The sequence below is a fragment of the Rhinolophus sinicus genome, linkage group LG11 (assembly GCF_036562045.2).
Source record: "Rhinolophus sinicus isolate RSC01 linkage group LG11, ASM3656204v1, whole genome shotgun sequence".
NCBI lineage: Eukaryota > Metazoa > Chordata > Mammalia > Chiroptera > Rhinolophidae > Rhinolophus > Rhinolophus sinicus.
The window spans coordinates 5,886,597-5,912,466 of record NC_133760.1 but is presented as its reverse complement, the minus strand read 5'-3'; the positions used below and the strand labels follow the sequence as shown (position 1 = coordinate 5,912,466).

At 54.1% G+C, this 25,870-nt stretch overlaps 1 protein-coding gene across 11 annotated transcripts; it reads left to right on the top strand.

Moving 5' to 3' along the window:
- The first annotated feature begins 102 nt into the window (after positions 1–102).
- On the top strand, positions 103–25,162 carry KASH5 (KASH domain containing 5). 11 transcript variants are annotated; one of them, XR_012490548.1, is made up of 21 exons: positions 107–265; positions 2,439–2,576; positions 5,664–5,768; positions 6,155–6,341; positions 6,822–6,886; positions 8,174–8,234; positions 8,492–8,653; positions 9,196–9,313; positions 9,632–9,682; positions 14,272–14,349; positions 14,641–14,697; positions 14,986–15,045; positions 15,753–15,817; positions 15,980–16,067; positions 16,349–16,471; positions 18,303–18,361; positions 20,006–20,048; positions 21,319–21,383; positions 21,462–21,581; positions 21,698–22,978; positions 25,079–25,162. XR_012490548.1 is itself a non-coding variant. In XM_019741602.2 (20 exons), the coding sequence occupies exons 2-20, from the start codon at positions 2,534–2,536 to the stop codon at positions 25,086–25,088; spliced, it is 1,560 nt and encodes a 519-aa protein (XP_019597161.2). In that variant the 5' UTR covers positions 104–265; positions 2,439–2,533; the 3' UTR covers positions 25,089–25,162. The 11 variants fall into 11 exon arrangements, 10 of the variants coding, with proteins under 10 accessions (XP_019597159.2, XP_074172208.1, XP_019597161.2 ...); XM_019741602.2 differs by lacking the exon at positions 21,698–22,978 and having other exon boundaries at positions 104–265; XM_074316108.1 differs by lacking the exon at positions 21,698–22,978 and having other exon boundaries at positions 105–265; positions 21,465–21,581.
- Positions 25,163–25,870: the final 708 nt, after the last annotated feature.

Sequence of the window (25,870 nt, the reverse complement as noted above, 5' to 3'; positions counted from 1 at the left end):
CGCATGCGCCCGCTCCACTGGTCTGGGCGCGCGCTGGGGAAGTCCTACGCATGCGCAACTTCGCAGTCGCAGGTACAGGCCAAACTAGCGCGCCCCTTCCCCCGATTTGCGCCTGCGCTGAGGAAGGGGCCGAGACGCGGAGCGGTTTAGACGCCGAGCGCGCTGTCGGTCCCCTTCCGCCCACTTTGCATTTTCCGGTGGGAATAGCGCGCTGCCACCTTTTCCTGGGCAACTGCCGTTTGTCGTTCGTGTCCCTCGGCTTCAGGTGCGCTCTGACTGTAGCGAGGTTCCCCAGATTAGCTCTGTCAAAACCCCTCCCGAAATCCTGGCAAAGCCCCCAAATTATAGGGGAGGGTCACCAGTATCAGGGGTCTCCTTAAAAGTCCTGAAATCCTGACTAAATCCCCTCAGAAATACTGAAAGGAAGCTACCAGGAGATCTTATAGAAGACCCTCGAAGTTTTATCAGAATCTTCTAGAAATTCTGTCAGTCTTCTCCCTCAGAGCCTGTCCTAGACCTCCCCAAAATCCCGTTACACTCCCTCCCCAAATCCAATCAACCCCCCCAAGTCCTGTCAGATCCCCAGAAATCTTGTGGAACCCACAAAAATTGTTAGATTCCCATCCGAGACCTGAAATCCACTCAGACATCCCCCAGAAATCTCGTCAGATTCCCCAGAAATCCAGAAACTCAGAGATCCAGTGGGAGATCCTCTTGAAAACCAGTCAGAGACCCCCTAAAATCCAGACCCCCCCTTAAAAATCCCCAGAATTCCTGCCTGGGTCCTCCTGCTAGAATCTCCCCATCAGCGGCCCCTGAGGTTGACCAGAGCATCTTAGTCCCTCACCAGGAGTGTGTCCCCCAAACCCTGTCAGAAGCTTCCAGTGCCTCTCAGCACCCTCAAAGGGACCCTTCCCCACTCAGGCCCCATGGCCATCCACCCCCTTCTGCACACCCCAGCATTGTCCAAACCCCGGAAAGGTCTTTTTTCAAAGACTGTTTTTTCTAGAATGTTGTAAAAGTCGCTAAGAAGTGTGCCTCCACAGCTGTGGACCCCATCTGGCACCAGGGAGAGCAGGGTGTGGGGAGTAGTTTGTGAGGAAAGGAGAGCTGAGCAGGTGGGATGAGGACAGACAGGTCCCAGGCATCCCTGTGTTGACCGTTTGCCCCAGTGTACTCAATTCAGTGTGATGGGCACTATTGTCCAGTGTAATTATTAAATAGCACCCCTTTCACTCTTGAAAGTATCCTGGAGTTGGGGCAAGAAGTCTTATGGTCAACCTGGTTATAATGGAGGCAGGACAGGACATGGTTGGGGCACAGAGGAGGGAATCCCTAATTGCTCCACGGACTCAGGAAGCCTCCCCAGGGAACTGTGGGCCAAGGCAGGGGCCACAGGTGAAGTCGGTGTGTGTGGTATGTTCTGGGCCTGGGAGGACCATGGGAAGATGCTAAATTCCCATGGTCGTGATGAGGACGAGGGGCCGGGAGGTCAGCCAGTGGAGAGAAAAGTGATTTAAAAAAAAAAAAAAGCAAGGAGTTGCAGGGACTATTCTGTGCCACGCTAGCCAGAGGAGCTAGGACTTGGTCCAGAGGGCACTAGGGAGCCATGGGAGGGCTGCGAACGGGAGAAATGGGCTCAAACTCGGTGAGAGGCCAACAATTCCAAATACAGGCTGACGGGACAAGGATCAGTAGCCCCAGGCAGTGAAGGACCCTAGAGACAAATGTTCAGAAACATTTCCCAGAGGAGGGGACGTGCGAGCTGAGACAGGAAGGACTGGGAAGTAGGGTGTCCCAGGCAAAGACCCAGAGGTGGGAACAGGGGCCTGGCTTGGGGAACAGCACACAGTTCAGAGCTGCAGGAGCAGCAAGTGTGATTTGGGGTAGAGAGGCAGGCGGGGCCAGGCCATGCAGGGCCTTCGCCAGGTCCAGGGTCGAGGCTTTGTTCCTGGGATGCTAGGGAGCCATGGAAGAGTATTGAACAGGGGAGGGGCAGGTCAGCTCTGGGGCCCGGTGGGGATGGACAAAAGTGGGAGACTGGAGGCTGGGAGGCCAGAGAGCAGGCTGGGATGAGGGCCCCGGGGAAGAGGACGAGGCCTGAGCTAGGGCCTTAGGAAAGGAGAAGAGGGGACAGGGTAGAATCATTGGGGTGGAGGGACAGGGCTGGGAACTTGACAAGCTGTGGGGAGGAGGGATGGAGAGGAGGCAGTGATCCCCACCCACTAGGCCCCCTTTGACCTATGCCACTCACTCCTCCAGCCCCCCTTTGCCAGCCCACTCCGCCAATCCATTAAGTAGGTCTGAGCCAGAGCTGCTGTGATGGAGGCAGGGGTGGGCAAACAGGTTCTGAGAGCCCAGAGCAGCCTGGGGCACAGGTGGGTCCCCAACTTGGGGTGGCTGATCTGAGGAGGTCATTCCCCTGCTTGTCCTTCCAGGAGCTCTCCAGGCGGCTGGTCCGTTTTCGGTCCTTCCCAGTGTTAGAGGGAGGCTGTTAGCATCACCAGCAGCTGCAGAGCGAGGAGGGTGTACCATGGACCTGCCAGAGAGCCTGGAAGGCAGCCCTGCTACAGAAAGTAGGTGGCTGGGCCCCTGATTGTCCCGTGGGAGGATGTGGGAGCAGTGGGTGAAGAGGCGCCGGGCTGTGACTTGGGAGAAGTGGCTTGGGGTGGCTGAGGCTCCACCTTGGTGCAGGGTAGGAGGGAAGGAACCTGCTGTGTGCCTACCTGTCTGGCCCCTTGTCCCCTTTCCTCTGGGGAGGCCAGAGCAGAAGCCTTTGCCTGTTGTGTCCCCTGCCTGGAGCACCCTTTCCCAGTGACCCACAGGCTCACCCGTCTTCATTCAGATCTCATATTTCTGTAGTGCAGCTGCCCTGTCACTCTCTCCTCTTTTCTGCTTTACATCTCTTCATAGCACTGACACTGGTTTGTCTGTCTGTTCAGTCTCCGTCTCCCCCCACTAGAGCAGGAGCTCCACCAGGCAGGTATTTATTCACTCTGGTATTTCCAGTTCTCAGAGCAGCACTGTCTGACACACAAGCTGTATATGTAATTTTAAGTTGTGTTAGTAGGCACATTTAAAAGAAAAACGAAACAGGCAAAATGTATGGCAATAATAGTAGTAGCCAAGGTAGTATCCTTTCAGCATATAATCAGTATAAACGTATTGGAGATATTCTCTTTTTTCATACAAGTCTTCAAGATCTGGAATGTGCTTCACACTACTAGTGCATCTCAGTTCCCACGCGCCACAGTTCTCGTGCTCAGGAACCGCATGGGGCGAGTGGCTGCCCTCCTGGTTAGCGCTGCCCTAGAACAATGCCTGACATGTCGTAGGAACTTAGTTTCTGTCCTCGAATGATTGGCTGGATGCAAACCAAGTGGGTGTGAAAGCTGCTTCGGCAGGAAGATGCTGAAACTCATCTGATAAGTGGGGAGGGAGCCCAGTGTGATGATTGGGGAGGAGCCACCCTCTAGGGAGAGGCAGGGCCCGTTTCTCAGGGGCTCCCAGCATTCAGCAGCAGAGCCTGTGTCTTTTCTCAGAACCCTGGGCCTGGCCTCTGGCCTCAGGAGGCTTTGCAGGGAGGAGAGTAGGAGGCAGGCACCTGGGTGCAGTAACCAGCTGAGGGCCTTCTGACCGAGTGACCGGCATCGAAACTTCGTGGGCACCAGCAGAGGGCGTGCGGCCACCAAGGAACCTGTGGGCAAGGGCTGAGCCAGCTTTGGGAGGCTCTGAAGGCAAGGGAGGGACACACCCAGGAGAGATGGAGACAGAGGAAGGCAGTGGGGGAAAGAGACAGAGACAGCAGAGGAAGGAGAGACAAGGCTCGGGGAATGGAGAGTCGCCCAGATATGGGAAGAGAAGCACAGAGATGGAGACCGAAGGAAATGGGGGGCGAGGGACATGGAGACAGAGGGGCAGGACACAGTGGGAGAGAGATGGGGAGGAAGACAGAAGGAAAGAGCCAGAAAGAAAACTAGAGAAGGGCAGGGACAGAAACAGAGGTAGAAGCAGTGAGGAGGGACGTGAAAGAAGGAGAACAGGAGAGAAGCAGAGTGACATGTTCCTGCCGGGCCGTGGGAAGGGACTGCAGACGTGTGTATCTGGAGCCAGACAGCCCTGAGTTGACTGGCTTGCTGTCCCTGGCTGAGCAGCCCTGGGCAAGTGACTTTGCTGGACCTCGGTCCTCCTCCATAACATGGGGAGCACGGTGAGAGGAAGAAACGAGAGTGTGGGGAAAGCCTTGGGCACGGGCCCTGGCATCTCCCCTAACTGTGGGTTCCTGCTGTCCTTCCCGAGGAGCATGGGTTCAAACCCGAGGGGGGAGCGAATTTTAGCTCACTACAAAGAATCCTTGAAGAGTTAAAGGGATGAGAAAGCGCACTCATGTGGAGCAGGTGACCTTGGGCAAGGTCCTAACTTCTCTGCGTCTAAGTCTCCTTATCTGTAAAGTGGGGCTAATAATAATAGCAGCCACCGTGGTCCATGCAAAACGCTCAGAAGAGGCCTGAGTGAATAAATGTTTGATTCTATTACTGAGCTTCCACCATATGTCAGGTCCTCTGCCAGGGCCTTTTCAGATTTTATCTCATCTCTAAAAGGAAGGGAACACCACCCCCATTTTCCAGAGGAAGAAACTGAGTCTCAGAGAGGCTGAGTCTCTTGCCCGGGTTGTCCCCTGGGCCTGCCAGATCCTGAAGCCTGTGCTCAGCCGGCTGCTACCCCCAGCTGTCCAGGGAACCTTGGAAAAGAGGCTGTCCCAGTGGCTCCTGGGGTAGAGGATCTCCTCCTATATCTTGGAGCATTTATTGAGTACCTATTTTGTGCAGGCACTGTGGATACAGCAGTGGACAAACAGACCCTGGGAGATTCACTCTGTGTGTGTGTGTGTGTGTGTGTGTGTGTGTGTGTGCTGTTCACATACACAGACCTAACCCAGCCCTCGGGAGGGAGATCACTCTACCCACCCCCATTTTACTGGTGGGAAAACTGAGGCTCCAAAAAGAGAAGCAGCTTGCCCACAGTCATGAAGCTGGGCTCTGAGCTCCTAATGGCTCTCCCACCACCCACCCTGCCTTGATAACCCCATTCCCCCTCAACTGGGGCTCCTGGCCTTGGGCTCCCATGACACCAGCTTTGACTCAGGGATGGGGGCGCGGAGAGATATCAGGCTCCCCAGGCAGGCTAGCCGACCGGAGATGTAGCAGGCAGAATCGACCCAGGCTGCGCGCACTTCAGGTTATCGGATTGTTCCTGACTCTCCTGGGCCCCCCTTCACCCTCAGCTCCTCCCAGAATCCTCTCTTCTTGGCCCTCCCCTGCCTCTGTTCACCTCAGAGCTGAGCCTGGGAGGCAGGGGAAGAGAGGAGGAAAGAGTGATTGTTCTTTCGTTTATCGGCTCCTGAGCCAATTGGACACAAAGGATTAAACAGCAGGGGTCTCCCTGGCCTGAAAGATGGTGCCCACATCCCCAGGGTGGGGGTTGGGGAGGTGACTCAAAGACCCTCGCATTGCTGCCCCCACCCGAAGCTTCCTGCTGTCCCCCCCCTCTCCCCCCCGCCCCAGCCCCAGCCCCAAGTCCTGGCAGATCCGAGTGAATTCCCTCCCTTACAGGAGCCCAGGTCAGTCCTCATGGGCGGTAGACCGGCCCTTTTGTCTCCTCAGTGTACCTCTGGGACCAGCCGGAGGAGGGGAGCTTGGGGACGCTGCTCAGCTTAGAGGAGCAAATACTCAACTCTACGTTCGAAGCTTGTGACCCCCAGAGGACAGGTGGGATGGGCAGGACAGCACTTGGGGAGCATTGGGCGTGGGAGAGACAATAATAAGGGCAGAGGTTGGAAACTGGGGAGCCATAGAGAGGGATGGGCCCCTTCTTACGGGTCCTGCTGGACAAGTGGGTGATTGTGGCTCTAGGAAGGAAGTGGATAAGGGGATGGAGGTGTTTCAGGTGAGGAAGGCGAGGGGAGGAAAACTTGGGGGACATTACTGGAAGAGGCTTGGTGGGGCTTTGGATCCTGGGAGAGGGAGGGAGGGTAGCCACTTGGGGCCTGGTGGGGCACAGCTGATCCAGCTGCTCCTGTTTGGTCCACCTCTGAGGTAGGCATGACTGCCCCCCCCCTTGCCCCAGACTCCCTCACGGCATGCTCTGTCCCCAGGCGTTGTGGCTGTGACTCATGTACTAGCCTACCTGGAGGCAATGACAGGACGGGGCCCCCAGGATGCACGCCTCCAAACTTTGGCCTGCAGCCTGGACCCCAATGGGGAGGGCCCTCGGGCCACTGTGGACTTGGACACCTTCCTGGTCGTCATGCGGGACTGGATCACCGCCTGTCAGCTGGATGGGTGGGTCCCCGCACCTCCCCCCTCCCCTGGGAAGTTTTTCCTATGATCTAACCTCATGCCTGCTTACTGCAGCCAGCACCCTTTGGGCACAGGGACCGCCTGTGGTTGGAAGGAGGCTGAGGAGAGAAAAAGTAAAGAGATGGGGTTGGGGGAGGGGGGAGCGTGTGAGGACAAAGTGCTTTGGATGGGGAGGTGAAGGGGGGCTGGGAGGCAGAAATAAAAGGGGCTGGAAGGAGAAGAAGGGGGATGTTGGGGGACTGACAGAGGCCCCTCCACATCCCTTCTCCAATCCCAGTCCTGCCCCTCCTGCTTTTCCATCTGGTCTCAAGCGCTTGCCATCTGGCCTCACCTTCCTCCCTACGGTACTTGCTCTCACCTAACCTGGCTCCTCCTCCTCTGGCCACCGCAACCCCCCTGCCAGTGACTGATCAGGGTTCAGGGGTGGCTGCAGGGGCTCTAAGCCTCATCCCTTTGATATAGAGGATTAGAGCTGGAAGAGGAGACCGCCTTCGAGGGGGCCCTGCCCTCCCAGCAACTGCCATCTGGTGAGATTGCTATATATAGAATGCAGCAGGCAGGCCCAGGGTCAGGCAGTGGGGGGACTTCCCACCCAGCAACAGAGCAGGGGATAGAGTGGGACCCCAGGGACCTTTGCTCTAGCCTGGAGCTCTGAGTTTGGCTTTCTAGGTGCCTCCATGACTGCCTCCCAACATTCCCTGAGGTTTTGGCGGTTTCACTCCTCGCAGTTGTTTCCAACACCTCCTCCTAACACCAGCCCTATTATAGAGCCCTAGGAGGCCCGCCCACCTCTTACCATTGTCATCGATGTCCCGCTGGCTCCCCTACTCCTGGCTCCTTCACTTGTATGCAGTCCCTCTGGCCTTGTGGCTCTTCCTTGAATAGGTTACTCACCTGCCCGCCTGGGCCTCTGCTCAGGCTGTTTTCCCAGCCCTAACTTTCCATACCTTCCCTCTCATCCCTAACACTTGGGGAAGCCCTTGGGGGGTGGGGGGTGGGGGGATTGCTGGGAAGCCCCAGGCTAAGGTCCCTTGCTCTCCAGACACTCACACACAGACCTGCTTTCCTTGCCTTCAGAAATCTAATTACCTGATTAGTTACCTGCCCTGATGTTTGGTTAGTTGATTTGCTCACCATTGTATCCCCAGGACTTCATACACAGGAGGTTTTCCATAAACAAGTGTTTGTGTTATATTTCTCCAGCCTTACAAAAACAAAAGCCAATAAAATAGAGCTTTCTTGACATTGAACCTCCTCCTGTCGGGCTTGGGGGCCAGGGGAGGGCTGTGAGCAGGGGAGGGGCGGGTCAGCTCTAGGTGGGGAAAGACCCCCTCTCGGTGGGGAAGGACAGGAGGGAGAGGCTGGAGGCCAGGACGAGGCTGTGGGAGGGTCCAGAGGGGGAGGGCAAGGCCTGAGCCGGGATGGGGCGTGGGGACAGAGAACGGAGCAGAAAGTCTGGGATGGGGGATAGGCCTGGGCTCTGGTAGACTGTGGGGTGAGGCGGAGTGGAGCGGGGGACCCAGGTGGTAAGTGGGAGGGAAAGTGGGAGGAAGAACAGGTTTGGGGGCAGTTGAGGTGCTGCCTGATATTAGGCATGGGAATTACGAGGCTATGGCAGGGGATCCAGCCTGAGCTCAAGGTACTGATGGACAAGAGGCCTTTCCAATGGTGGGTGTAATTGCAGCCCTGGGAGGAAATGGGATCACCCAGAACAAATATGAGGGTGGAGGCCAGAGGAGGGCCCAGCCCTGCATCCTGGGGCACCCTGACATCTAAGATCACCTGGAGCCTAACACCTGTCTGTCTCCCTCCAGGATGCCCAGAGGAGCCAGCCAACCTGGAGAGCTTTGGAGGCGAAGACCCCAGACCTGAGCTGTATCTATCCTCGGGCCCCTCCCTGCCCTCCCCCTGCCTGTGCCCTCCAGCCTGCCCGGGGCCTGGCCAGGGTTTGGGGTCCTTTGGGGAGTGGGTGAGGGACAGGGGCTGTGCTAATAGCTCAAAGAGAGCAGGGCAGTCTCTCTCCTGTTCCTCTTTCTCCAGAAGAGCCCCCTGCCCTACCACCCTCACCACCTCCCTCACCTGAGGAAGGAGGCTGGGGCTGCAGGTGGTGACCTTGCCCTTCCTGCTGCCAGGCCTGCCACCGCCGACCTGCTGAGCAGCCTGGAGGAGCTGGAGCTCAGTAACCGCAGGCTGCTGGGAGAGAACGCCAAGCTGCAGCGCAGCGTGGAGACTGCGGAGGAGGGCTCCGCTCGCCTTGGGGAGGAGATCTCGGCCCTGCGCAAGCAGCTTCGCAGGTGGGCCGGCCCACGGCCACCCTCCCGTGCCCCTCGGTCCTTCCTCACTGTAGCCCCAGCCTCGTTCTCTGCTCCCTTTCTCTGTACCTCCTGCCCTGTGTCTGTGACCCCGCACTTGTCCTTTTCTTCTTTTCCTCTTTCTGTGTTTTATCTTTCTCTTGTGTGTCTCCATGGTTCTTGTGTCTCAGCTTCTAGGGTTCAGACTTCTCTCTTTACTCTTCCCTCTCTGCTTCTCCAGAGAGGCCTATTCCTTTCCCGGTGCTCTGTCTTCTGCATGTCTGTCCTGTTCCCCCTGTTTTAGTCTCCCACTCTCGAGGTCTCTGCCCCACCCCCTTAGTCTTTTAGGTAGAAAGTTGTTCCCCAGTACTCGGTTCTTGCCCCCGTTTTTTCTGAGTCCCTGTTTCCCTCTCTCTGGCCTCTGTCTCCCTCATTTCTGGGTCTCTGTCGGATTTCTCTGTTGCTTCTGTCTTGCTGAGAGACTCTATCTGTGTGGTTTCTGCCTTCGTCGTTCTCATGGCCCACCTGTCCCTGCCCCCACTCAGTACCCAGCAGGCTCTGCAGTTTGCCAAGGCTGTGGATGAGGAGCTGGAGGACCTGAAGAGCCTGGCCAAGAGCCTGGAGGAACAGAATCACAGCCTTCTGGCCCAGACCCGGCAGACAGTAGGTTCTGGGCAAGGGGCACAAAGGTACCCCCTTCCTTCCCCTTTCTTGGAGTCTGAGCAGCAGAGCCTGACTGGAGTGGAAGGGGCTTCCTCCCTCACTTCAGGACTGCTCGCTTCAGACTTTGAAGCCAGATCTACCTGCCATCTCTCATGATAAAGGGGACAGCAGGAGCCATCAGGACTCCCCAGACCCATTCCCCCAGCCCTGCTCCTCAGGGACCCAGGCCCGAGTTATGTTCCCAGGGGTGGGAGAAGGGCAATATGGGAGCAAGGAGGCCGGAAAAGAAGCCTTTGTCCTCTCTCTGGGCTCGCTCAGGAAAAGGAGCAGCAGCATCTGGTGGCTGAGATGAAGAGTCTGCAGGAGGAGGTGAGCTGAGGCCCAGCACCCATCTCACTCCTTCCGGGCTCCTTAGGATCTTCCCGCCCTGCCCCCTGCAGCCCCAGACACCCCCAACAGCCTGTAACCAAACACTCTTCAGTCTGGTGAACAAGACCCTAGAAGCCCAATAGTGTGTAAATGTCCCTGAAGGTCACATCGCTGTGTGAGAACTGCCATGGTTGGTAAGCGTCTGGGGCGTGGGGCGGAGTGCCTGGGTTCCCGCTGAGGCCGCCTCTGTAAGCCTGGGTCAGCCAGTCCGTCCCCTGTCAGCTTCAGTGTCCTCACCTGTAGAAATGGGCAGACTCATAGAATCTCCCTTGTTGGTTTTTGTGAGGTGTAAATGAGAGCATGCTTGTAAAGCCTTAGGCAGAAAGCAGGGCACGTGGGAAGCACTCACTAAAAGTTAGCTAGTGTTGTTCATATGTTAGTGTACTTTTATGGTGGAAAGATCACAGGCCTTGAAGTCAGCCCTGAGTTTAGATCCCATCTCTGCCACTTACATGACAGGCAACTTTTAGACATGTGACTGCTCCTTCCCAAGCCTTAGTTTTATTCTCTAAGAATAGGGAGGGGAGAAGGGTTTCTGTTCAGCAGGCTTGTTGTAGGAATTAAATGATAGCTTTTAACCCAGGGCCCAGAACATAATATAAACAGGCCCAGTTCAACCTCGCTGTCTGATTCAAGCCCCTTCCATCTGAGACAGAAAACGTCATCTGAGTTCATTCAGGGTCCACTTAGTCCTTTTAGGTGGAAACTAAAAATCCTCAGTTAATGATGAAATCCATCACCATCCTCCCACAAGGTGGCATCTGGAGACTCACGCAGCACCTTAGCGCTCTAGGCGGCGGCGGCCCTCACTCAGCATCTGTGCCCTCTGCTGGTCACAAGATTGATGTTTGATGGCCCATCTGGTCCTTGGCCTTAGTCACCACTGCACGCGGGCAGCCATGGGGAGGCTGGCATTGCCTTCTGGTCTCTGGACACACAGTCCTCACTGCCTCTGCTGGTAGTGGCCCTTGTCTGGACCCCACAACCCATGAAGGTCGCTGGGGTTCTCTCTTGGCCACTTCCACACCCTTCTAGGGACACAGAAGAGGTTCAGCTGCTTTCCTGTGACTCTTTGTGGCTACAGGGTCCTCACTGGGCCCTCTCTGCCTCACCTCCTCACACGGCCATCTCTAGTCTATTATTCGCATGCCTTGCAGGTTCTGCGACTGGGATGGGAAATGCCTCTCTCAGATTCCCAGGTGTCCCAGGGGTTCTGTGGTTCAAGTGCATCCACCGTTGCCTCCCCTCAGAGCTAACCCGGGGCTTGGGATGGCTCAGGGATCATTTTCTCTCTGTTGCCCTCTCCTTTGACTTCCCTACACCCGTCCCCCAGCCTTAGGGCTCTCTGCCCAGTCCAGGCAATGATAGTGGTCCTGCCTGATCCTCCAAAATCTTTGTCCTATATCTGCATTATGGCTTTTACATTTAAACCCAAGATTTCCTGCTATTGTCCTCTGCCTCTTCCATGAAAATCCCCTCCCTTTGGGCTCTGGGAATCTCGCTGCAGGATGGCTGCCACAGTATAAAGCATGAGGTACAGACAGGAGGTGACTCTTTCTTGCAGGAACTTCTCTTTTTAAGAACAAGGAGAAACTTTCCCCAAAGCCATATGGCAGAACCTCCCTCATATCTCACTGGCCAAAGTGGCAAATGATTATAGCCAATCCACTCCCTGGCATGGGTAGCACAGCCACGCATGGATCTGGAATACTTTCAACTCCAAGGAATAGGACGCCGAAGAACTGGTGGCTTCAGTCTGAAGGACACTCATTTCTTTAACAAGAGGTTTGGAAGGTCTCTGTGTTGGTTCAGTGGCACTTTGGCTTGTTTGACTGTGGCCTCGCTGTGATCACAGGCGGCTGTAACCTTGTTCTCATTCAAAGCAGGACAAAAGGGCGAGGGGGGCCCAGCAAATGCTCCTCTCATGGCTCTGTGTTCATCAGAAGGAAAAGTTTTTCCAGGAGCACCCACTCCACTCCCACCTCAGGAGACCTCTCTTATCTCTCACTGGCCAGAAATAGACCACATGACTCCCCCAGCTGCAAGGAAGGCTGGGAGAATATCCTCAGTCTCTGGAGGGGGAGAGAATGACTACTGGGTTAGCAAACTAGCCTGGTCTCCTGAATTTGCCGATATTTCCATCTTGATTCACACCCTCAGGGCTGAGGCTGGGACCTACCTGCCCGAGTAAAGAGAGGACCCCCAGTGACAGCAGAAGAAGGAACAAGCAGGGTGGAAGGCATCCGGCGGTCTCTGCCTCCTCCCTGCCCAGAAGGCCTGCTGGCAGGTCAAGTGCCTTGAGCAGTGCCTGGGACATCCTAGGCGCTCAATAACTGGAGCTATTCTTGGATCCCCCCCCCTCCATCTTTCCCCTCACTGGCAGCTGCCTACAGAGCATCTATAGATCGGGTTCTCAAGTTACAGCAGAATAATGCTGGAGTAAGGGACACTCAGACACTCAGCTTTCCTAGGGAGAACCTACAGAGCAGGGCTCAGGTTACTGCAGAAGAAGACAGGAGCGGCTGAGTAACCAGGTTCCCTGCAGAGTAGCCTGGGATCCAGCCTGCAAATCCCGACCAGGTGGACAGATGTTAACACAGCATTCCTGGCTTGTCCTTCCTCCGCCCTCCACCTGGCAGTCCAGGCCCGCTGAGACAGAGGGATGGAGGGCAGCGAATGGAGGACTTGGAGCCAAGCTGGGCTGGAGAGAAGGAGCTGGCCTTGGTATCCCCAGGGGCACCAGGAGGAGAGGTGGCGAGGGAAGTGGACTGCCTCCATGCCCCAAAATGCTTTTCCCCGTACTGCCTCACATGAAAACACAGTGCAACTTGCTAGGCTTTTCGTGCCCAGAAACTACACTAGCATTTGGACCATTTTATTCTCAGTTCCCATTTCATGGCTGGCCCTGCCCATGGCCCTCTCCTAGCTTCCTTGTGCCCTCCCCCCATAACACTCCTCATCCTTGCGGACTGAACCCGGGCCTCCTCAGGAAGCCCCTCATCTGGGCTCCCACAGGTCCTAGTCCTTATCCGAGCCCACGTCATGCATTATCATCAGCTTCCGTATTGGTCTCCACCTCTAGTGATGAGCTGCTTGAAGTAAGGGATGAGGCTGGTTCCCCATTCTCACCCAGGGCTACATCTGGCTCTGAGGAGAGTACGGCGGTTATTCCAGGATTTGGAATCAGATGTGGATCTGAGTCTGCATACCACATGACCTTGACCATGTTTCTTAACCTCTCTGCTCAAGTTTCACTGTAAAATTGGGGATGATGACAGTAAAAACATTGTTAGGACAGCCAGACATGACATTCTTCCTGGATGGCACAGTATGACATGTATAGCAGCACCCATGAAATCTGCCCACCAAAAAGCTTAACAAGAGTCTGGACAAGGCCCTGAATCTACCCACCGGTTTACAGGAAATAATGAGGATTCAAGAAGATGGTGAACGTCACCGCAGGAAGGAGAAACAATAAACCAAATCCAAATGCACCAATTCTGCAGGACAACCTGGTTTCTTCCACAAAAGACGGGCACCCAAAAGTGCCAGGGTTGGGAGGTGAGGGGTCACTATCAGATAAAAAGAAATGAGACATTTCAACCCAAAGCCTGTGGACCTGTTTAGATTCTCATTCAAAGAAACTACATGTGAAAAGACATTTGTGAGACACCAAGAGGAAAAAACACAAATTGGGTGTGAGATGATATTAAGGGATTATTACTAGTTTTGTTAAGGGTGGCAGTGGTATTGCGGTTTTGCTCAAGAAAAGGTCCTCAAGTAGGAGAGAAATGCTGGAGTAGTTACAGGTGAAACAGTATGATGTTTAGGATTTACTTTAAAATAATCTGGTTAAACCCAAACAAAACAAAAACCCCAGGGGATAGAGAAGAAACAAAAGGGGGAAACTATATAATTATTGAAGCTGGGTGATGGGCAGTGGGGGTTTGTTATACTGTTGTTTTTACTTCTCTGTGTTAAAAAACTCATAATCCAAAGTTTTAAAAATACTTTTTAATGTAACATTTGCCGAACATTTGGCAAGCACTGTTCTAAGTGCTCTGTGTTCATTAACACGTATTTGCCTGAGTCACCCCCTGGATGACATGGGGCAAGTTGTTCAACCATTCTGCACCTTTATCTTTAAAATAGGGTGTAAGATGACAATAAGCCTGCATCACTTTGGTAAAGAGGAAAAGTGAAAGGAAAAAAAATAAGGGCTAAGAAATGAGTTAACACATGTGAGGTGCCTAGTCAGTGTGAGCAATTGCTATTAACTCGCTTACGCCTCACAGCGACCGCATAAAGTGGGGCCTAGCTCATCCCCATTATTACAGATGGGGGACCAGCTGATGCACACAGACATCAAAGCTGAGATTCCATAAGTTGCTTGGAAGGATTACTTGGGCTGAAACACACAAAATGCTTAGCATGAGGCGTGATGCACATCACGTGTCAGCAAATGTCAGCTATGAGTATTAACATCACCATTTGCTGAAGTGAACATGACCGGCCCTTCCTCCTTCCAGAACGGGAAGTTACTGGCTGAGCGGGATGGAGTGAAGCAGAGGTCTGAGGAGCTGGCCACGGAGAAGGATGCTTTGAAGGTGCCACCCCTCCCTAGTGCCTTGACAACTTCCCAACCCCTGGGGCCATTTTGGCCACCTCCAGTTTCAGCCACTGAAGCCTGGTGAGAGCCAGGGACTTCCATCAAGCCTTCAGGCTCCCAGGGCTGCCAGGCAGATTGGCTGAAGTCCCTCTTGGTATAGTTGATGTCCAGAGACTTAAGGGAGGTTGAGGAGAGGGGCTCGGGAGTGGGCAGACGGGGGGGAGGGGGGTGGGCAGGGCTGAGACGGTCCTGGGAGGCAGGACAGATGGACGGGCTCCTTCCTTGGCAGCGGCAGCTCTATGAGTGTGAACGCCTCATTTGCCAACGTGAGGCCGACCTCTCTGAGGTGAGAGGGCTGGGGAGGGGAGGGGAGACGTTTGCTTCCCCATGCACCTGCCCGTCTCCTGCCCTGAATCTGGAAAGGGAAGTCCTGCCTGGCTCTCCTCCTTGGACAAGCAAGCAGCCCAGAGAGGCCAGAGGATTCCCCTGACATCCATGCATGACCCTGCAGGGTCTGGAAACCCAGTGCTGTCCCTCAGCTAGCTCACCCTGCCCCTCCCCCAAGCTCACCCTGCCCTCCCGGCCTCCGTGTCTGTGGGTGGGCCCAGTCTCAGTCAGTTTTGGCCTTTCCCAGCGCACTTGCCACGCGGAGAGTCTGGCCAAGACCTTGGAAGAGTACAGAACAACAACCCAGGTAACCCAGCTGCCCTTGCCCACCCTTGGTAGCTCCCTGCCTGCCTCGCTCTCCTCACTTCTCTTTTGCCATCTCCAAGATTTACTGCCTCTTTCTGTCTCTGTCAGTCTTTTCCCAACTCAGCTCATCTCACTTCTTCTATCTCCACTGTTTGTCTGTGTGTGTCTCCTCTTTCTGTCTCCCCCTGCCTTTTCACTTTTTCTCCCTTTCTCTCTCATTCTGTGTGTCTCTGTTTTCCATTCACTTATATTTTCTCTGGGTCTGTCTCTTCTCACTGCGTCTTCCCTCCTTATCTCTCTGTGTCTCTGCCTGGCTCATTTACATTCTTGCCTCAGTCCCTCTCCGGATCTGGTCTGCCTCCCAGGACAACTCCTTTCTCTGTCCCTGGTCTTTATGAGTTTCTTGCACCTCGTGTGTCTCTTGCCTTTCTGCGAATCTGTGTCTATTGTCTCTGTTCCGTGTGTCCGTCGCTGCCTTCTTTTTTTACATTTTCCTGGCTGGTAGGTTACCTTCTGCATTCTTGCTGCTCTCTGTCTCTCTTTGGCTTCCTAAGTTTCTGTCACTCCTTTCTTCCCCATGTCTCTTGGCAATATGTGTCTGGAGGAGCCCAAAGAAGTCGGGAGTGGAACTGACCTTGGAAAAGGAACCCAGGGCTGGGGGATGGGGAGGAATGGAGCGCTAGCTGTCCCTCACCCCTTCCTTTGCAGGAACTGAGGCTGGAAATCTCACACCTGGAGGAGCAGCTGAGTCAGACCCAGGAGGGGCCAGATGAGTGAGTGAAATATTGGGGGTGGGGGAGGAAGGAGGGGAGCCTAAGGGCAGGGACTCGCAGCCTCCAGCCCCAAGGTGGGCAGGGCAGCAACCCCCCCATAGGCCGACTGAAGGTGGCGGGCAGGTACAGAGACAGCCTTTCCCCTCCTGACTGTGTGCCCAGGATACCCGAAGGGGCTCAGGCAAGAAGAGTGGGCTGGACCATGCTGCTGCCCCCGTCACTGGGCGTGGAGATCCAGGCCATTCGGCAGGTGGGCCTGGCTCCCTCGAGCACCCCAACCCATCGCCAGCTGCAATTCTGACTCACCCAACCCTGTTTCCCCCAGGACCAGCTGTCCTTAACCTCACTCCTAACCCAGGCCTAGGTCCTGGCACCAAACCCTTCCTGGGTTCCGCCTCCACCCCAGTCCAGCCTCACACCAGCTACTTACCCCTCCCATCCCCACACCTCAGCCCATCTCTCTCCCCATCTCTGACCTGTCTTCTGCCTTAATCTGGCCCTCCCTGACCTCAGAAACAACTTCTCTCCCAGAAACAAGAAGTGGCAGCTGCCGAGCTCTCCAGCCCGCTGTGTGGGGTGTGGCAGTGGGAGGAGGGCATCAGTGAAAGTGAGGAGGAAGCTGACTTTCTACCTGAAGCCCCACCTGAGGGACAGGTGAGCACGGGAGGGCCTGAGCCCGCTGGAGTCCAGAGCTGGGAAAGGGACCTGGGACTCACTGTTCCCCAGACAAATGTTGGCTGAGGGACCACTGGTTCCTGGACACAGAGCCCAAGCCACACAGGACACCATGCCTGCCCTTAGGTACTGACCTGCTAGTGTGGTAGATGAAAGAGAAGAAAGCAAACACACAAATTCCTTTGTGGTGGTGGTTTAGAAAACCCTGTCAGAAATCACCTTATTTAAAATGGTATTACAGCGGGAAGTGAATTGTTCTTCCTGACACCATGAAATACATTAAACATTTACCTTTGAATACAAGGCACTTTTAAGAAAGGCTTAGCATAAAGTACTTACAACCAATTATTACTAATAGAATCCTTAACATCAAACAAATGAAACTAAAGACCTTAAGTGATAGCAAAAGAAAAGAAAAGAAAGGCTTAGCAAACCCACTATGAAATCTTGAACTCAACAATAGCCATTGTCTTATGACTTCTATAATTACCTGAACAATAATTCAGGTAATTATAACATCATTTGAAATAACTGAGACGACTCATCTTTAACGTCCGTGACTGAAACGTGAGATTTTAATCTATTAGTGTCAGAAGAATTTTTTTAAAGAAAACATTGCTAACAGCCCTGTAAACACCTCTGTATTGTCTTGAAATCTATACTACTTCAAAGCTGTTCACCATCCTTAAAGAAAAAGCTCATTTCTCTGCTCACTGTTTCCCTGGGTTGAGAGAACCTAGACCTCGTGGGAGCCCAGAGAAGGGGGTACCTGTGTCAGGTGGGAGATTGGAAGAGAGATCACAGGGAAACTGACACAGTTTATTTTGAAGAAAGAAAGAGAAGTTAAGTGATGTGAGGAAAGAGCAGCCTTCCGGGCAGCGGGAGCAGTACGTGCAAGGCCGCGGGGGCACGAAACTGCATAATATGCTTGGGGAGTAGAGGGCTGCTGGGGTGTCTAGTGAGAGATGAGGCTGGGGCCAGATCATGAAAGGAATCCCCTGTCAATCCAGCTAAGAGATTGTCCTTTTCTCCATCAATCCACAGGAGGGCTGGGAGCAGGGGTGGACAGGGTCAGCTCTGGATGTAAAAAGATCCTTCTGGGTCCACATGGGGACTGACCAGAGGCGGGGAAGCCAGGGACGAGGCTGAGACAATGGTCCAGACGGGGAGGAGGAAGGCTGTGCCGGGCCACGGCCTTTGGATGGAGCAAAGGGGACAGGCAGAGAGAATGGGCAGGGGAGGCGAAGGTGCAGACAGATGGGCTGGGGTGCAGGGTGATGGGAAGGGAGGAGAAGGGGGAAATGCTGAACTTACCTTGCGATGTTACAAGGGGAAGACGCTGAGGGACGTGGTGGGGTGGGCTGCTCGGGCGGTGGGCTCACGAAGCTGGAGCTCAGGGGCGTATTTAGAAAATAGTGTTGAGTTGGTGGTTGGGGCCATAGGATGAGATGTGTGTGGAGACACGGAGAGGGACCTGGGTCCTGAGGGAGAGCGGATGGCGGGGCCATCCCAAGACCGGGAACCTGGGAGGAGAATAGGGTTTGAAAGGGAAATGCGGAACCCCTTTTGGGCCCAGGTGAGTGTAGGAGGCTTGTGGGAGAATTTTGGGGGACCTGGACTCCTGGGTCCTGAAGAAGAAAGGGGCTTGGTGGGGCCCAGAACAATGGTCCAGTTTCTGGCTTCTGCTCCTGGTGGGGGATGATGGAGCTATCTCTGAGGATGGGTCCCAAGAGGAGGGCAGGTTTTAGAAGAAGGTGGTGAATTCTTGAGGTGTTGCAGCCTGGGAAACCTAAGCTTTTCTTTCCCACAGAGAAACTTCCAGGGAGAGCCAGAGCAGCCTCACGAAGGAAGAGAGGAGCAATCAATTTGGTAAGAAGCTTGCTCCTCCCAGCGCCATCTCTCTGACTCGGAGTGACATCTGATTCTCGGATGGATGGAGTCCAAGGACTGGGAGAGTCCTGGTGGGGTCACACATCACACATCACTCATGCATTCATGCTGAGGTGACCCTGGGCCTGTGAACCAGGATGGGTCAGACCCAGCCCTGCCCCCAGCGTCTCCCAGTCTAGGGGGAGATAGTCCCTGATCCAGTAGTTGCTGGAGGACATCTGGCACCTGATGGCACAGCGGGTGGGGTGGGGAGGAAGGCTTCCCAGGGGGGCGGTGCCTGAATGGGGTCCTGCAGGAATGGTATTGAATAGGAGCCCCTTAGACAACAAGATGGGACAGCTCAGTCCCTGTCACTCACTGAACACACCTCTCCCAGAACCTGGCATGAATGAGACTCAGACCAGGCCCCTGAAGAGCACCCTGGAAGTTGGGAGAGCATGAGGCCTCTGGAATCAGACAGCCTGGGTTCAAATCCTAGCTCGGTTCCTTTGTGATAGGGTTGATGCGAGCATTGGGCGTAATGTCTTGGCCCCCTCCCTGTGATTGTTAGAGGCTTGTGTGCAGGCCTCTGAGGATAGAGAAAGAAAGCACTAGATGTCTGGGCCCATTCTCCTCAGGGCGCTGGCCTTGGGGCGTCTGGTTTCCTGTGGTGCCTTCCTCTCCCCTCCCCCCTTTCAGGCTCCCAGCTGCAGCAACTAATGAGGCTGCCTGCCACGAGCTCTAATTGGACTTGTCTGGGAAAGCTGAGATTGGGCAGGATGGGGGCTCCGGAGCTGTGATCTCCCCTCAGTCACCAGGAAATGGAGGGGAGAAAAGACTGAGCAGCAGCGGGGGCAGGGGCTAGACATCTGAATTTCCGGGGTTTGGGATGAGGGGGCAGAGGCAGTGTGATCCATAGATTGGGAAGCTGGGAATGAGGAGAAGTGAATCCTATGACTCCTAGAGGTAGCTAGGAGTAAGGACTTGGACCTTGAGAGGGGCTGGATGCCTTTTAGGGTGCTAGCTGAGGAAACAGCTGTATCCCAAGGGTATTGGGTCTGATGCCAGAAGTCTGGATCCCTGGGCCCCAGTGAAGGTGGTAGCTGGTGGTGTGGACATCAGGGTCTCCAAAGGGTATCTGGCTGGGCAGCTTGAGGCCTGAGTCCCTAAAAAGACATTTCAGGGGTTCAGGCAGCTGTGACCCTAGGAGGGGCAGAGGCCAGGGGCTTTCACCCTTAAGAGAAATTATTTGGGATGGGGTCAAGGCTCACACAGTTGGATTCTGGAGTCCGAGTCCTGAAAAAAGACCCAGTAAGTCTGAGACTCACTGAAAATGGTGCAACCCAGCAGACAGGTAGTTGGGATAGGGTCTACACAGCCCCGGTCTGTGTCTCTGGTGTTTTTGTGAATGAGAGAACCAAAGCCTCAGCTCCCAGGTGAGGCATCAACTGGACAATTACCAGCTGCGAAAGCCACTTACCCTTTTTTGGGGTCACTGACTCTTTTGAGTCTGGACGACAGATCCATCCATGGTTGCCGTTCTGTGTTAAGACCGCAGCTTTAAAGGTTCTCCCCAGCCCCTCAGCAGGTGAATGGGAGCCAAGCAAAGGAAAGATGCTTGCAGTGACATTGTTGTTGCCCCAGGTTGCCCAGAAGAGAGGAGGCAGAAGCGGAGACCCAGGTCACGGTAGGCAGTCCCCAGTACCCTTCACCATCCCCATCCGCTTTAGGAGGGGCTGATGTCATGGCAGCCCCTCCCCAGCTCCCACGCACACCTCCACTCCTCAGGAACAGACAGAAAAATCGTTTCTCCACTAGATAACAAGGCCCTTGCTGTAGCTAATGAGAGCGGATGGTGCTATGGGGGGGGGGGCCTGCAGGAGCAGTGGGCGGCCAGAATGTTCCCGGGGACCCCCCCATGAACACACAGGGCTGCAGACACCATGTCACGAGCCTCACAGACGTGGTTACACCCCCGGATTACGAAAATACACACGCACAGGCACCCACACACAGGAAGGGCCCGGGCCCTCCCCATCCGGCCTCGAAACGCCCTTAGGGCACGGAAGCAATCACAGCTCCCCTTCTCAGCACCACACACACCAGGTCCTTTGCTCTTGAAAGTGGCAGGTGACAATCCCCATCTCAGGCAAGGAAAGGAAGAGAAAGAAATGTGAGGTGAAGAGCCTGCAGTTCTTGGCTGGGGAATGTGAGAGCCCAAATGTGTGCCCGGCTCTGTTCCAGGTACCTGGGACCCTTCAGGGTCCACCCCATCCAAGATGGTCTCTAAGTAGCCTGACACCAAAGCCCACCTCCTTCCTGCCACGCCACACCCCTTCCATGAAGACTGGGTCCCACCTCTGTTTCCTCACCTGGTGTGGTGATGGTCTTGACCAGCTCGCAGGGTGGGGATGAGGGTTAAGGGTCATGTCATAAAGAGCCTGGCTCCAGGCCTGACAAAGCAGGCACGCAGTAGGTGGTGGTGGTGAAGGTGGTGGCTGGGACTGGTGTCCTCTTATTCTTTATTATTGTATTTTTATTGACATTGGATGCTTCCAGAATCCAGTAGAAGTGGAAATAATCATATTGAATAGCTCACAGAGTTATTGAGCGCTCACTATGTGCCAGGCACTGTTCTGAGCCCCCTCCCACCTTTTTGAGTTTTACCTGCATTCACTCAGTCTCCACTTCAGCCCTGTGAGGTGGGTACTTTCCTCATCCCTGTCCAGCATGTGGGGAAAGTGGGGTATGGAGAGGTGGGGTAACATGCCAAAAGAGGCACAGGCAGAAACTGACAGAGCTGGGACCCCCAACTGGCAGTGTGTCCCGGAGAAGCTCACACACGGAGCCCCTCATTGTGTTCCTCCCCCCTTCCATGTGGTCACTTCTGTCCAGGCTGAACTGAGAGCCTCTCCCAACCCAGGGTCTCAAGGTTGTCATTTCCTCTGTCCTTCCAGGCTGAACGCCCCATCCTTCTGGGAGACCGTCCCCCTGGAAACATCTCAGGAAGCCCTCCAGAGAGGTAATGGCTCACGGGGACTGGGAGGGACTTGGGGGACAGGAAAAAAGTCCAGTGCAATTGCCTTGCCCTCCTTCCCAGCAGCCCTGCTAAGCCGGACCTGCAGCAAGCCCTGGTCCCTGTGGAGAAGGAGCTGGTCCCAGTCAGGAGGCCCGTCTGGGGCCAGTTCTGCCTATACCCCCTGTACCCCCAGCAGCTCAGGTGAGCCCTAAGTCTTCTCCAGAAGGAGGGTGGTGGTCAGACTCACACTGGCCCATGCAGGGATTGAACAGGCTCCCCTGGGCCCCACCCTAAGCACTGTCCCACCACCGCACTAGGGTCACTTGGCACCCGCTGATCCCAGCGCCTGTCCTGGGCCTGCTGCTGCTGCTGCTGTTCTCCGTCCTGCTGCTGGGCCAGTCCCTGCCCCCCGCCTGGCCCCACCTCCAGCTCTGCTACCTCCAGCCCCCGCCAGTGTGAGCCATGCTTCCCACCCCTGAGAGCAATGTCTAGTTCAGTGAATTCCCTAGGGCTCTTTTTACTGTTATTCCTATTGTTGTGCCATTGTTACTTGGGATTAGCCCAGTGCGGGGACCCCAGATACAGTACTCCAGGCCACACCCCTGTATGGGGTCTTCATGTGAAACCTCTTGGTTTTTTAATGTTGGTGATTACGTTTCTTAACAATACAAAAACATACCCAATAATAGATTAAGCTCTAGGGGTTTATTTTCCTCACAAAACAAGCCTGGAGAAGAACAGCTCAGTTTCCACAACCACAGGGCCAGCATACTGTGATTCTCTGTGATTTTCTTGGCCCTTCCCTCATGCTCAAGGAATGGCAAGCATTGTAGCTTCATACGTCATAGCTACAGGGAGAAGGGGACGTGTTCCTTCTTTTTTATTAAAAAAAAAAAAAAATCAGTAGCCTTCCCAGAGCCAGCAGCAGACCTTTGTGTATGTCTCATTGGCCAGACTGTTTCGCATGACCACCCCTAGCTGCAAGGGAGGCTGGGAGACTGAGCACCTCTCCTGGCAGAAAGAGGGAGGAAGAGATGTGGGCCAGGCACACACCACAGATGTCCACTGCAGTGCAAACAGCCAGCAGGAAGTGGACCAAAGTGCCATTGTTCACTCAGCAAACACTACTTACCATCTATTTACCACAGCTAGACCGTAGGAGATAAAGGCTGTAGAGAAACAAGCCCTCTGATGCCAGGTGTTGATTTTCTCCCGAGGATAATGGGAGGTTTTGTTGCTTGTTTTTGGTTATTTATGTTTTAATTGATGTGTAACTTACAGATAAATGGACAAATCTTAAGTATCAGCTGGATGAATTTTTTTAAAACTTTTATTTAAGTGTGTTTTTCCAGGATCCATCAGCTCCAAGTCAAGTACAGTAAGTACCTTGGTTTTCGAACGTCTCCATTGACGAACATTTCGGTTTACGAATGCCATAAACCCGGAAGTAAATGCTTTGGTTTCTGAACACGCCTCGGAAGTCGAACATGTCATGCGGCTTCCGCTGAGTGCAACATCCTGAGGCCTAGCTGTCGGCTGTTTTCGAACATTTCAGAACTCGAACGGTCTTCTGGAACAGATTACGTTCGAAAACTGAGGTACCACTGTAGTTGTTTCAATCTAGTTGTGGAGGGCGCAGCTCACACTGGCCCATGCAGGGATTGAACAGGCAACCTTGTTGTTAAGAGCACCGCGCTCTAACCAACTGAGCTAACCGCCCACCGCCCAGCTGGATGAATGTTTACATATGTAAACACTCATGAAACCAAAACCCAGATCAAGATATAGAACAGTTTCAACACCACAAGAGCTTCTTTGCAAGAGTTTTGAGCAAGGGAGGGCCGAGTCACCCCTATTTAAATACAGACAGTGATACAGGTAGCTGCAGGCTCTGTGGGAGCCCAGGAAAGGCAGTAACCGCCTGGAAAGCTAGAAATTTCTTCCCAGATTACCATGTTTCCCCGAAAATAAGACCTAAACAGAAAATAAGCCCTAGCATGATTTTTCAGGATGACGTCCCCTGAACATAAGCCCTAATGCATCTTTTGGAGCAAAATTTAATATAAGACCCAGTCTTATTTTCAGGGAAACACAGTAGTGACATCTGTATTAAGTCTTGACAGATGGGTACGGTTGGTTACAGTGAGCAGGGACTGAGGAGGTTGTCATGGGCAGAGGAAACAAAGGATGTAAAGATCAGGTGGTAGCAAAGAGGCTCTGTGTGTGGAAAGCCACAGGCAGCACCATGTTGCTGGGATTAAAAAAAAAAAAAAAGATTTGGAGCCAAGGGAAGGATTTGAGGCTACAGAGTGGTGAAAAGTAAGATAGAGGTGGGCAAGAGCCCACGAAGGGTTTTAAACACCAGCTTAAATTTTACTCCCAATTGCCCAAAAGAGGGCTGTGAGCAGAGAAGGAACAAAATCAACTTGAGGTGGGAAAGAGACCTCTGAATCTGTGTAGGGGATAAATAATCGAGTGAGGCAGGAGGTGGGAGAAGGCTGAGGCTGTGGTCCAGGTGTGAGAAGATGAGGTCTTGACCTGGGCCTGGTGTGTGGGTTGAAGGAAGGGAAGGGTGGAAAGAGGCAGAGCAGGAGGGACGGAGCTACGGAAAGGGCAAGGATAGCACCTGGTTCTGACCCAGTGACTGGTAGACTGGAGCCATCCCAAGATTGGGAACCACGAGAAGGAGTGGGTTTAGGGGAACGTTCTAAGCTCATTTGGGATGGGATGAATGTCAGGGTTCCAAGAGGTGGCTGGAGCCTTGAGCCCTGAGCTCTGGGCCTGGAAATGGCGGTCTGGGTGTTTTTAGCTGTGACTAGTGATCAAAGTTTTCAGGATTGCTGAACTTTCTGGGGGAGAGAGGAGGGAAGGGATTTTAGGCAGCATTTTGTGAAACCCTCAAACACTAGGCAGAGATGTAGGGAGAAAGAGTATGGGAAGAGCACAGGCCAAGACCCAGCTACCAGGCCCTCCAGCAAACAGGATTAGATTCTTCAGTGTTTAGAAAAGTGCCTGGCATATAGTAACTGCTCATAAGATTCTAATCCCATTTCTCCCTAAGAGTAGTGGAAAGATCTAGACTTAGAAGTTGCACCGATTTGGGTTCCAGTTATCCTTCTGTCCTTTACTAGCACTGGCAAATTGGGGAAATTACTCCTGACTTTCAGAGTCTTGTTTCTTTGTTTGTAAAATTTGGCCTACTCTAGATGGTTTTGAGGAATACAGTTGTTCAATATTCAGTGTTTCAATAACGGAGAAACAGGCTTACTTCACGGCCTAAGGGCCAATTAGGGCGCGGTCCGCCTCCCAGAAATGCAAATTATGGGAGAACTTGCCAATCACCAAGCGCCAGTCCCGCCCCCTTCCCATTCGCGGCCGCGCCCAGTTCCACCCTCTTCTCTAGACCAATCAGAGCGTGGTCCGTACGAGCTGCACCCCGGGAGCGCGGTTCAGAGCCCTCAGCGTTTCGCTGGGAGTGGGTTGCCATAGTCACCTTTGAGGGGCGGAGCTGGAGGGCTAGCCGAACCGCCAGAGAGAGGCAAATTCTGATTGGCTGCTTCCTCGCTTCACCGGCATCCGGGTGTCCCCCCCCCCGCCCCCCCGCCGCCCTCGCCCCAACCCTTCCAGAGCCTGACGCCTGGTCCGCTTTCTCCTCTCGTCCCGCCCCAACTTGCTGCCTCTGTGGTCTCCCGGGAAAGGCGCCATTAGAAAACCCTGAAGAAAATGCTGAAGGCTGCTGCGAGAGGGGGAAACCCTTTTCTAATAAAAACGTTTTGCTTGTTGAGGGGCGTTGTACTGAAGTCCTCTCATGGTGTATCTGGTTTAATCCTCAAATGAGGAAAAGGAGGCTCAGAAGTTAAGCCCGTTCCAATACCAACCACACAGCTAGGTTTGGGGGGACCTGGTCTTCAACGGCATCTCACACCAGAGCCCCCGATCTTCCCACTGAGCCCAGAAAGAAGTCGGGAAGTGATGAGAGCAGAAACGGCGAAATTCAGAGAAAATGAGAGCTGGAAGAGAGAGAGACGGAGATCCAAAGGAAGAAAGAAAAGGAAGACACGCAAGTCAGACGGAGAAAAAAAAGTGATTAAGAATGGAAGAGTTTTGGAAGCAGAAGGGTAGAGAGGAGATAAGAGTCCCAAAGGGTCAGGAAGAAGGGAGGGTGAATGAGAGAGAAGTACAGACTCAGAGAGGACAGACACACAGAGCGACCGAGACCCAGAGACGGAGACTGAGGCAGAGAGTCAGAAAGAGGCAGAGACTTGGGATGTGACAGAGAACCAGAGAGGAGGACAGACTCGGGGCGGGGTGGGCGCAGAGATCCAGGTGGAGAGGGACAGAGGCACAGAGTGAAGGGAGGGACAGAGCTGGGGCGGGGGCACGGGTAGAGCAGAGATGGGGGGGGCGATGAGTGAATGGAGGGAAATATTTTTTTAAGGAGAGAAAAGAGGAGACTGAGGGCGAGACGCCAGAGTAGCGAATGCTGGGCC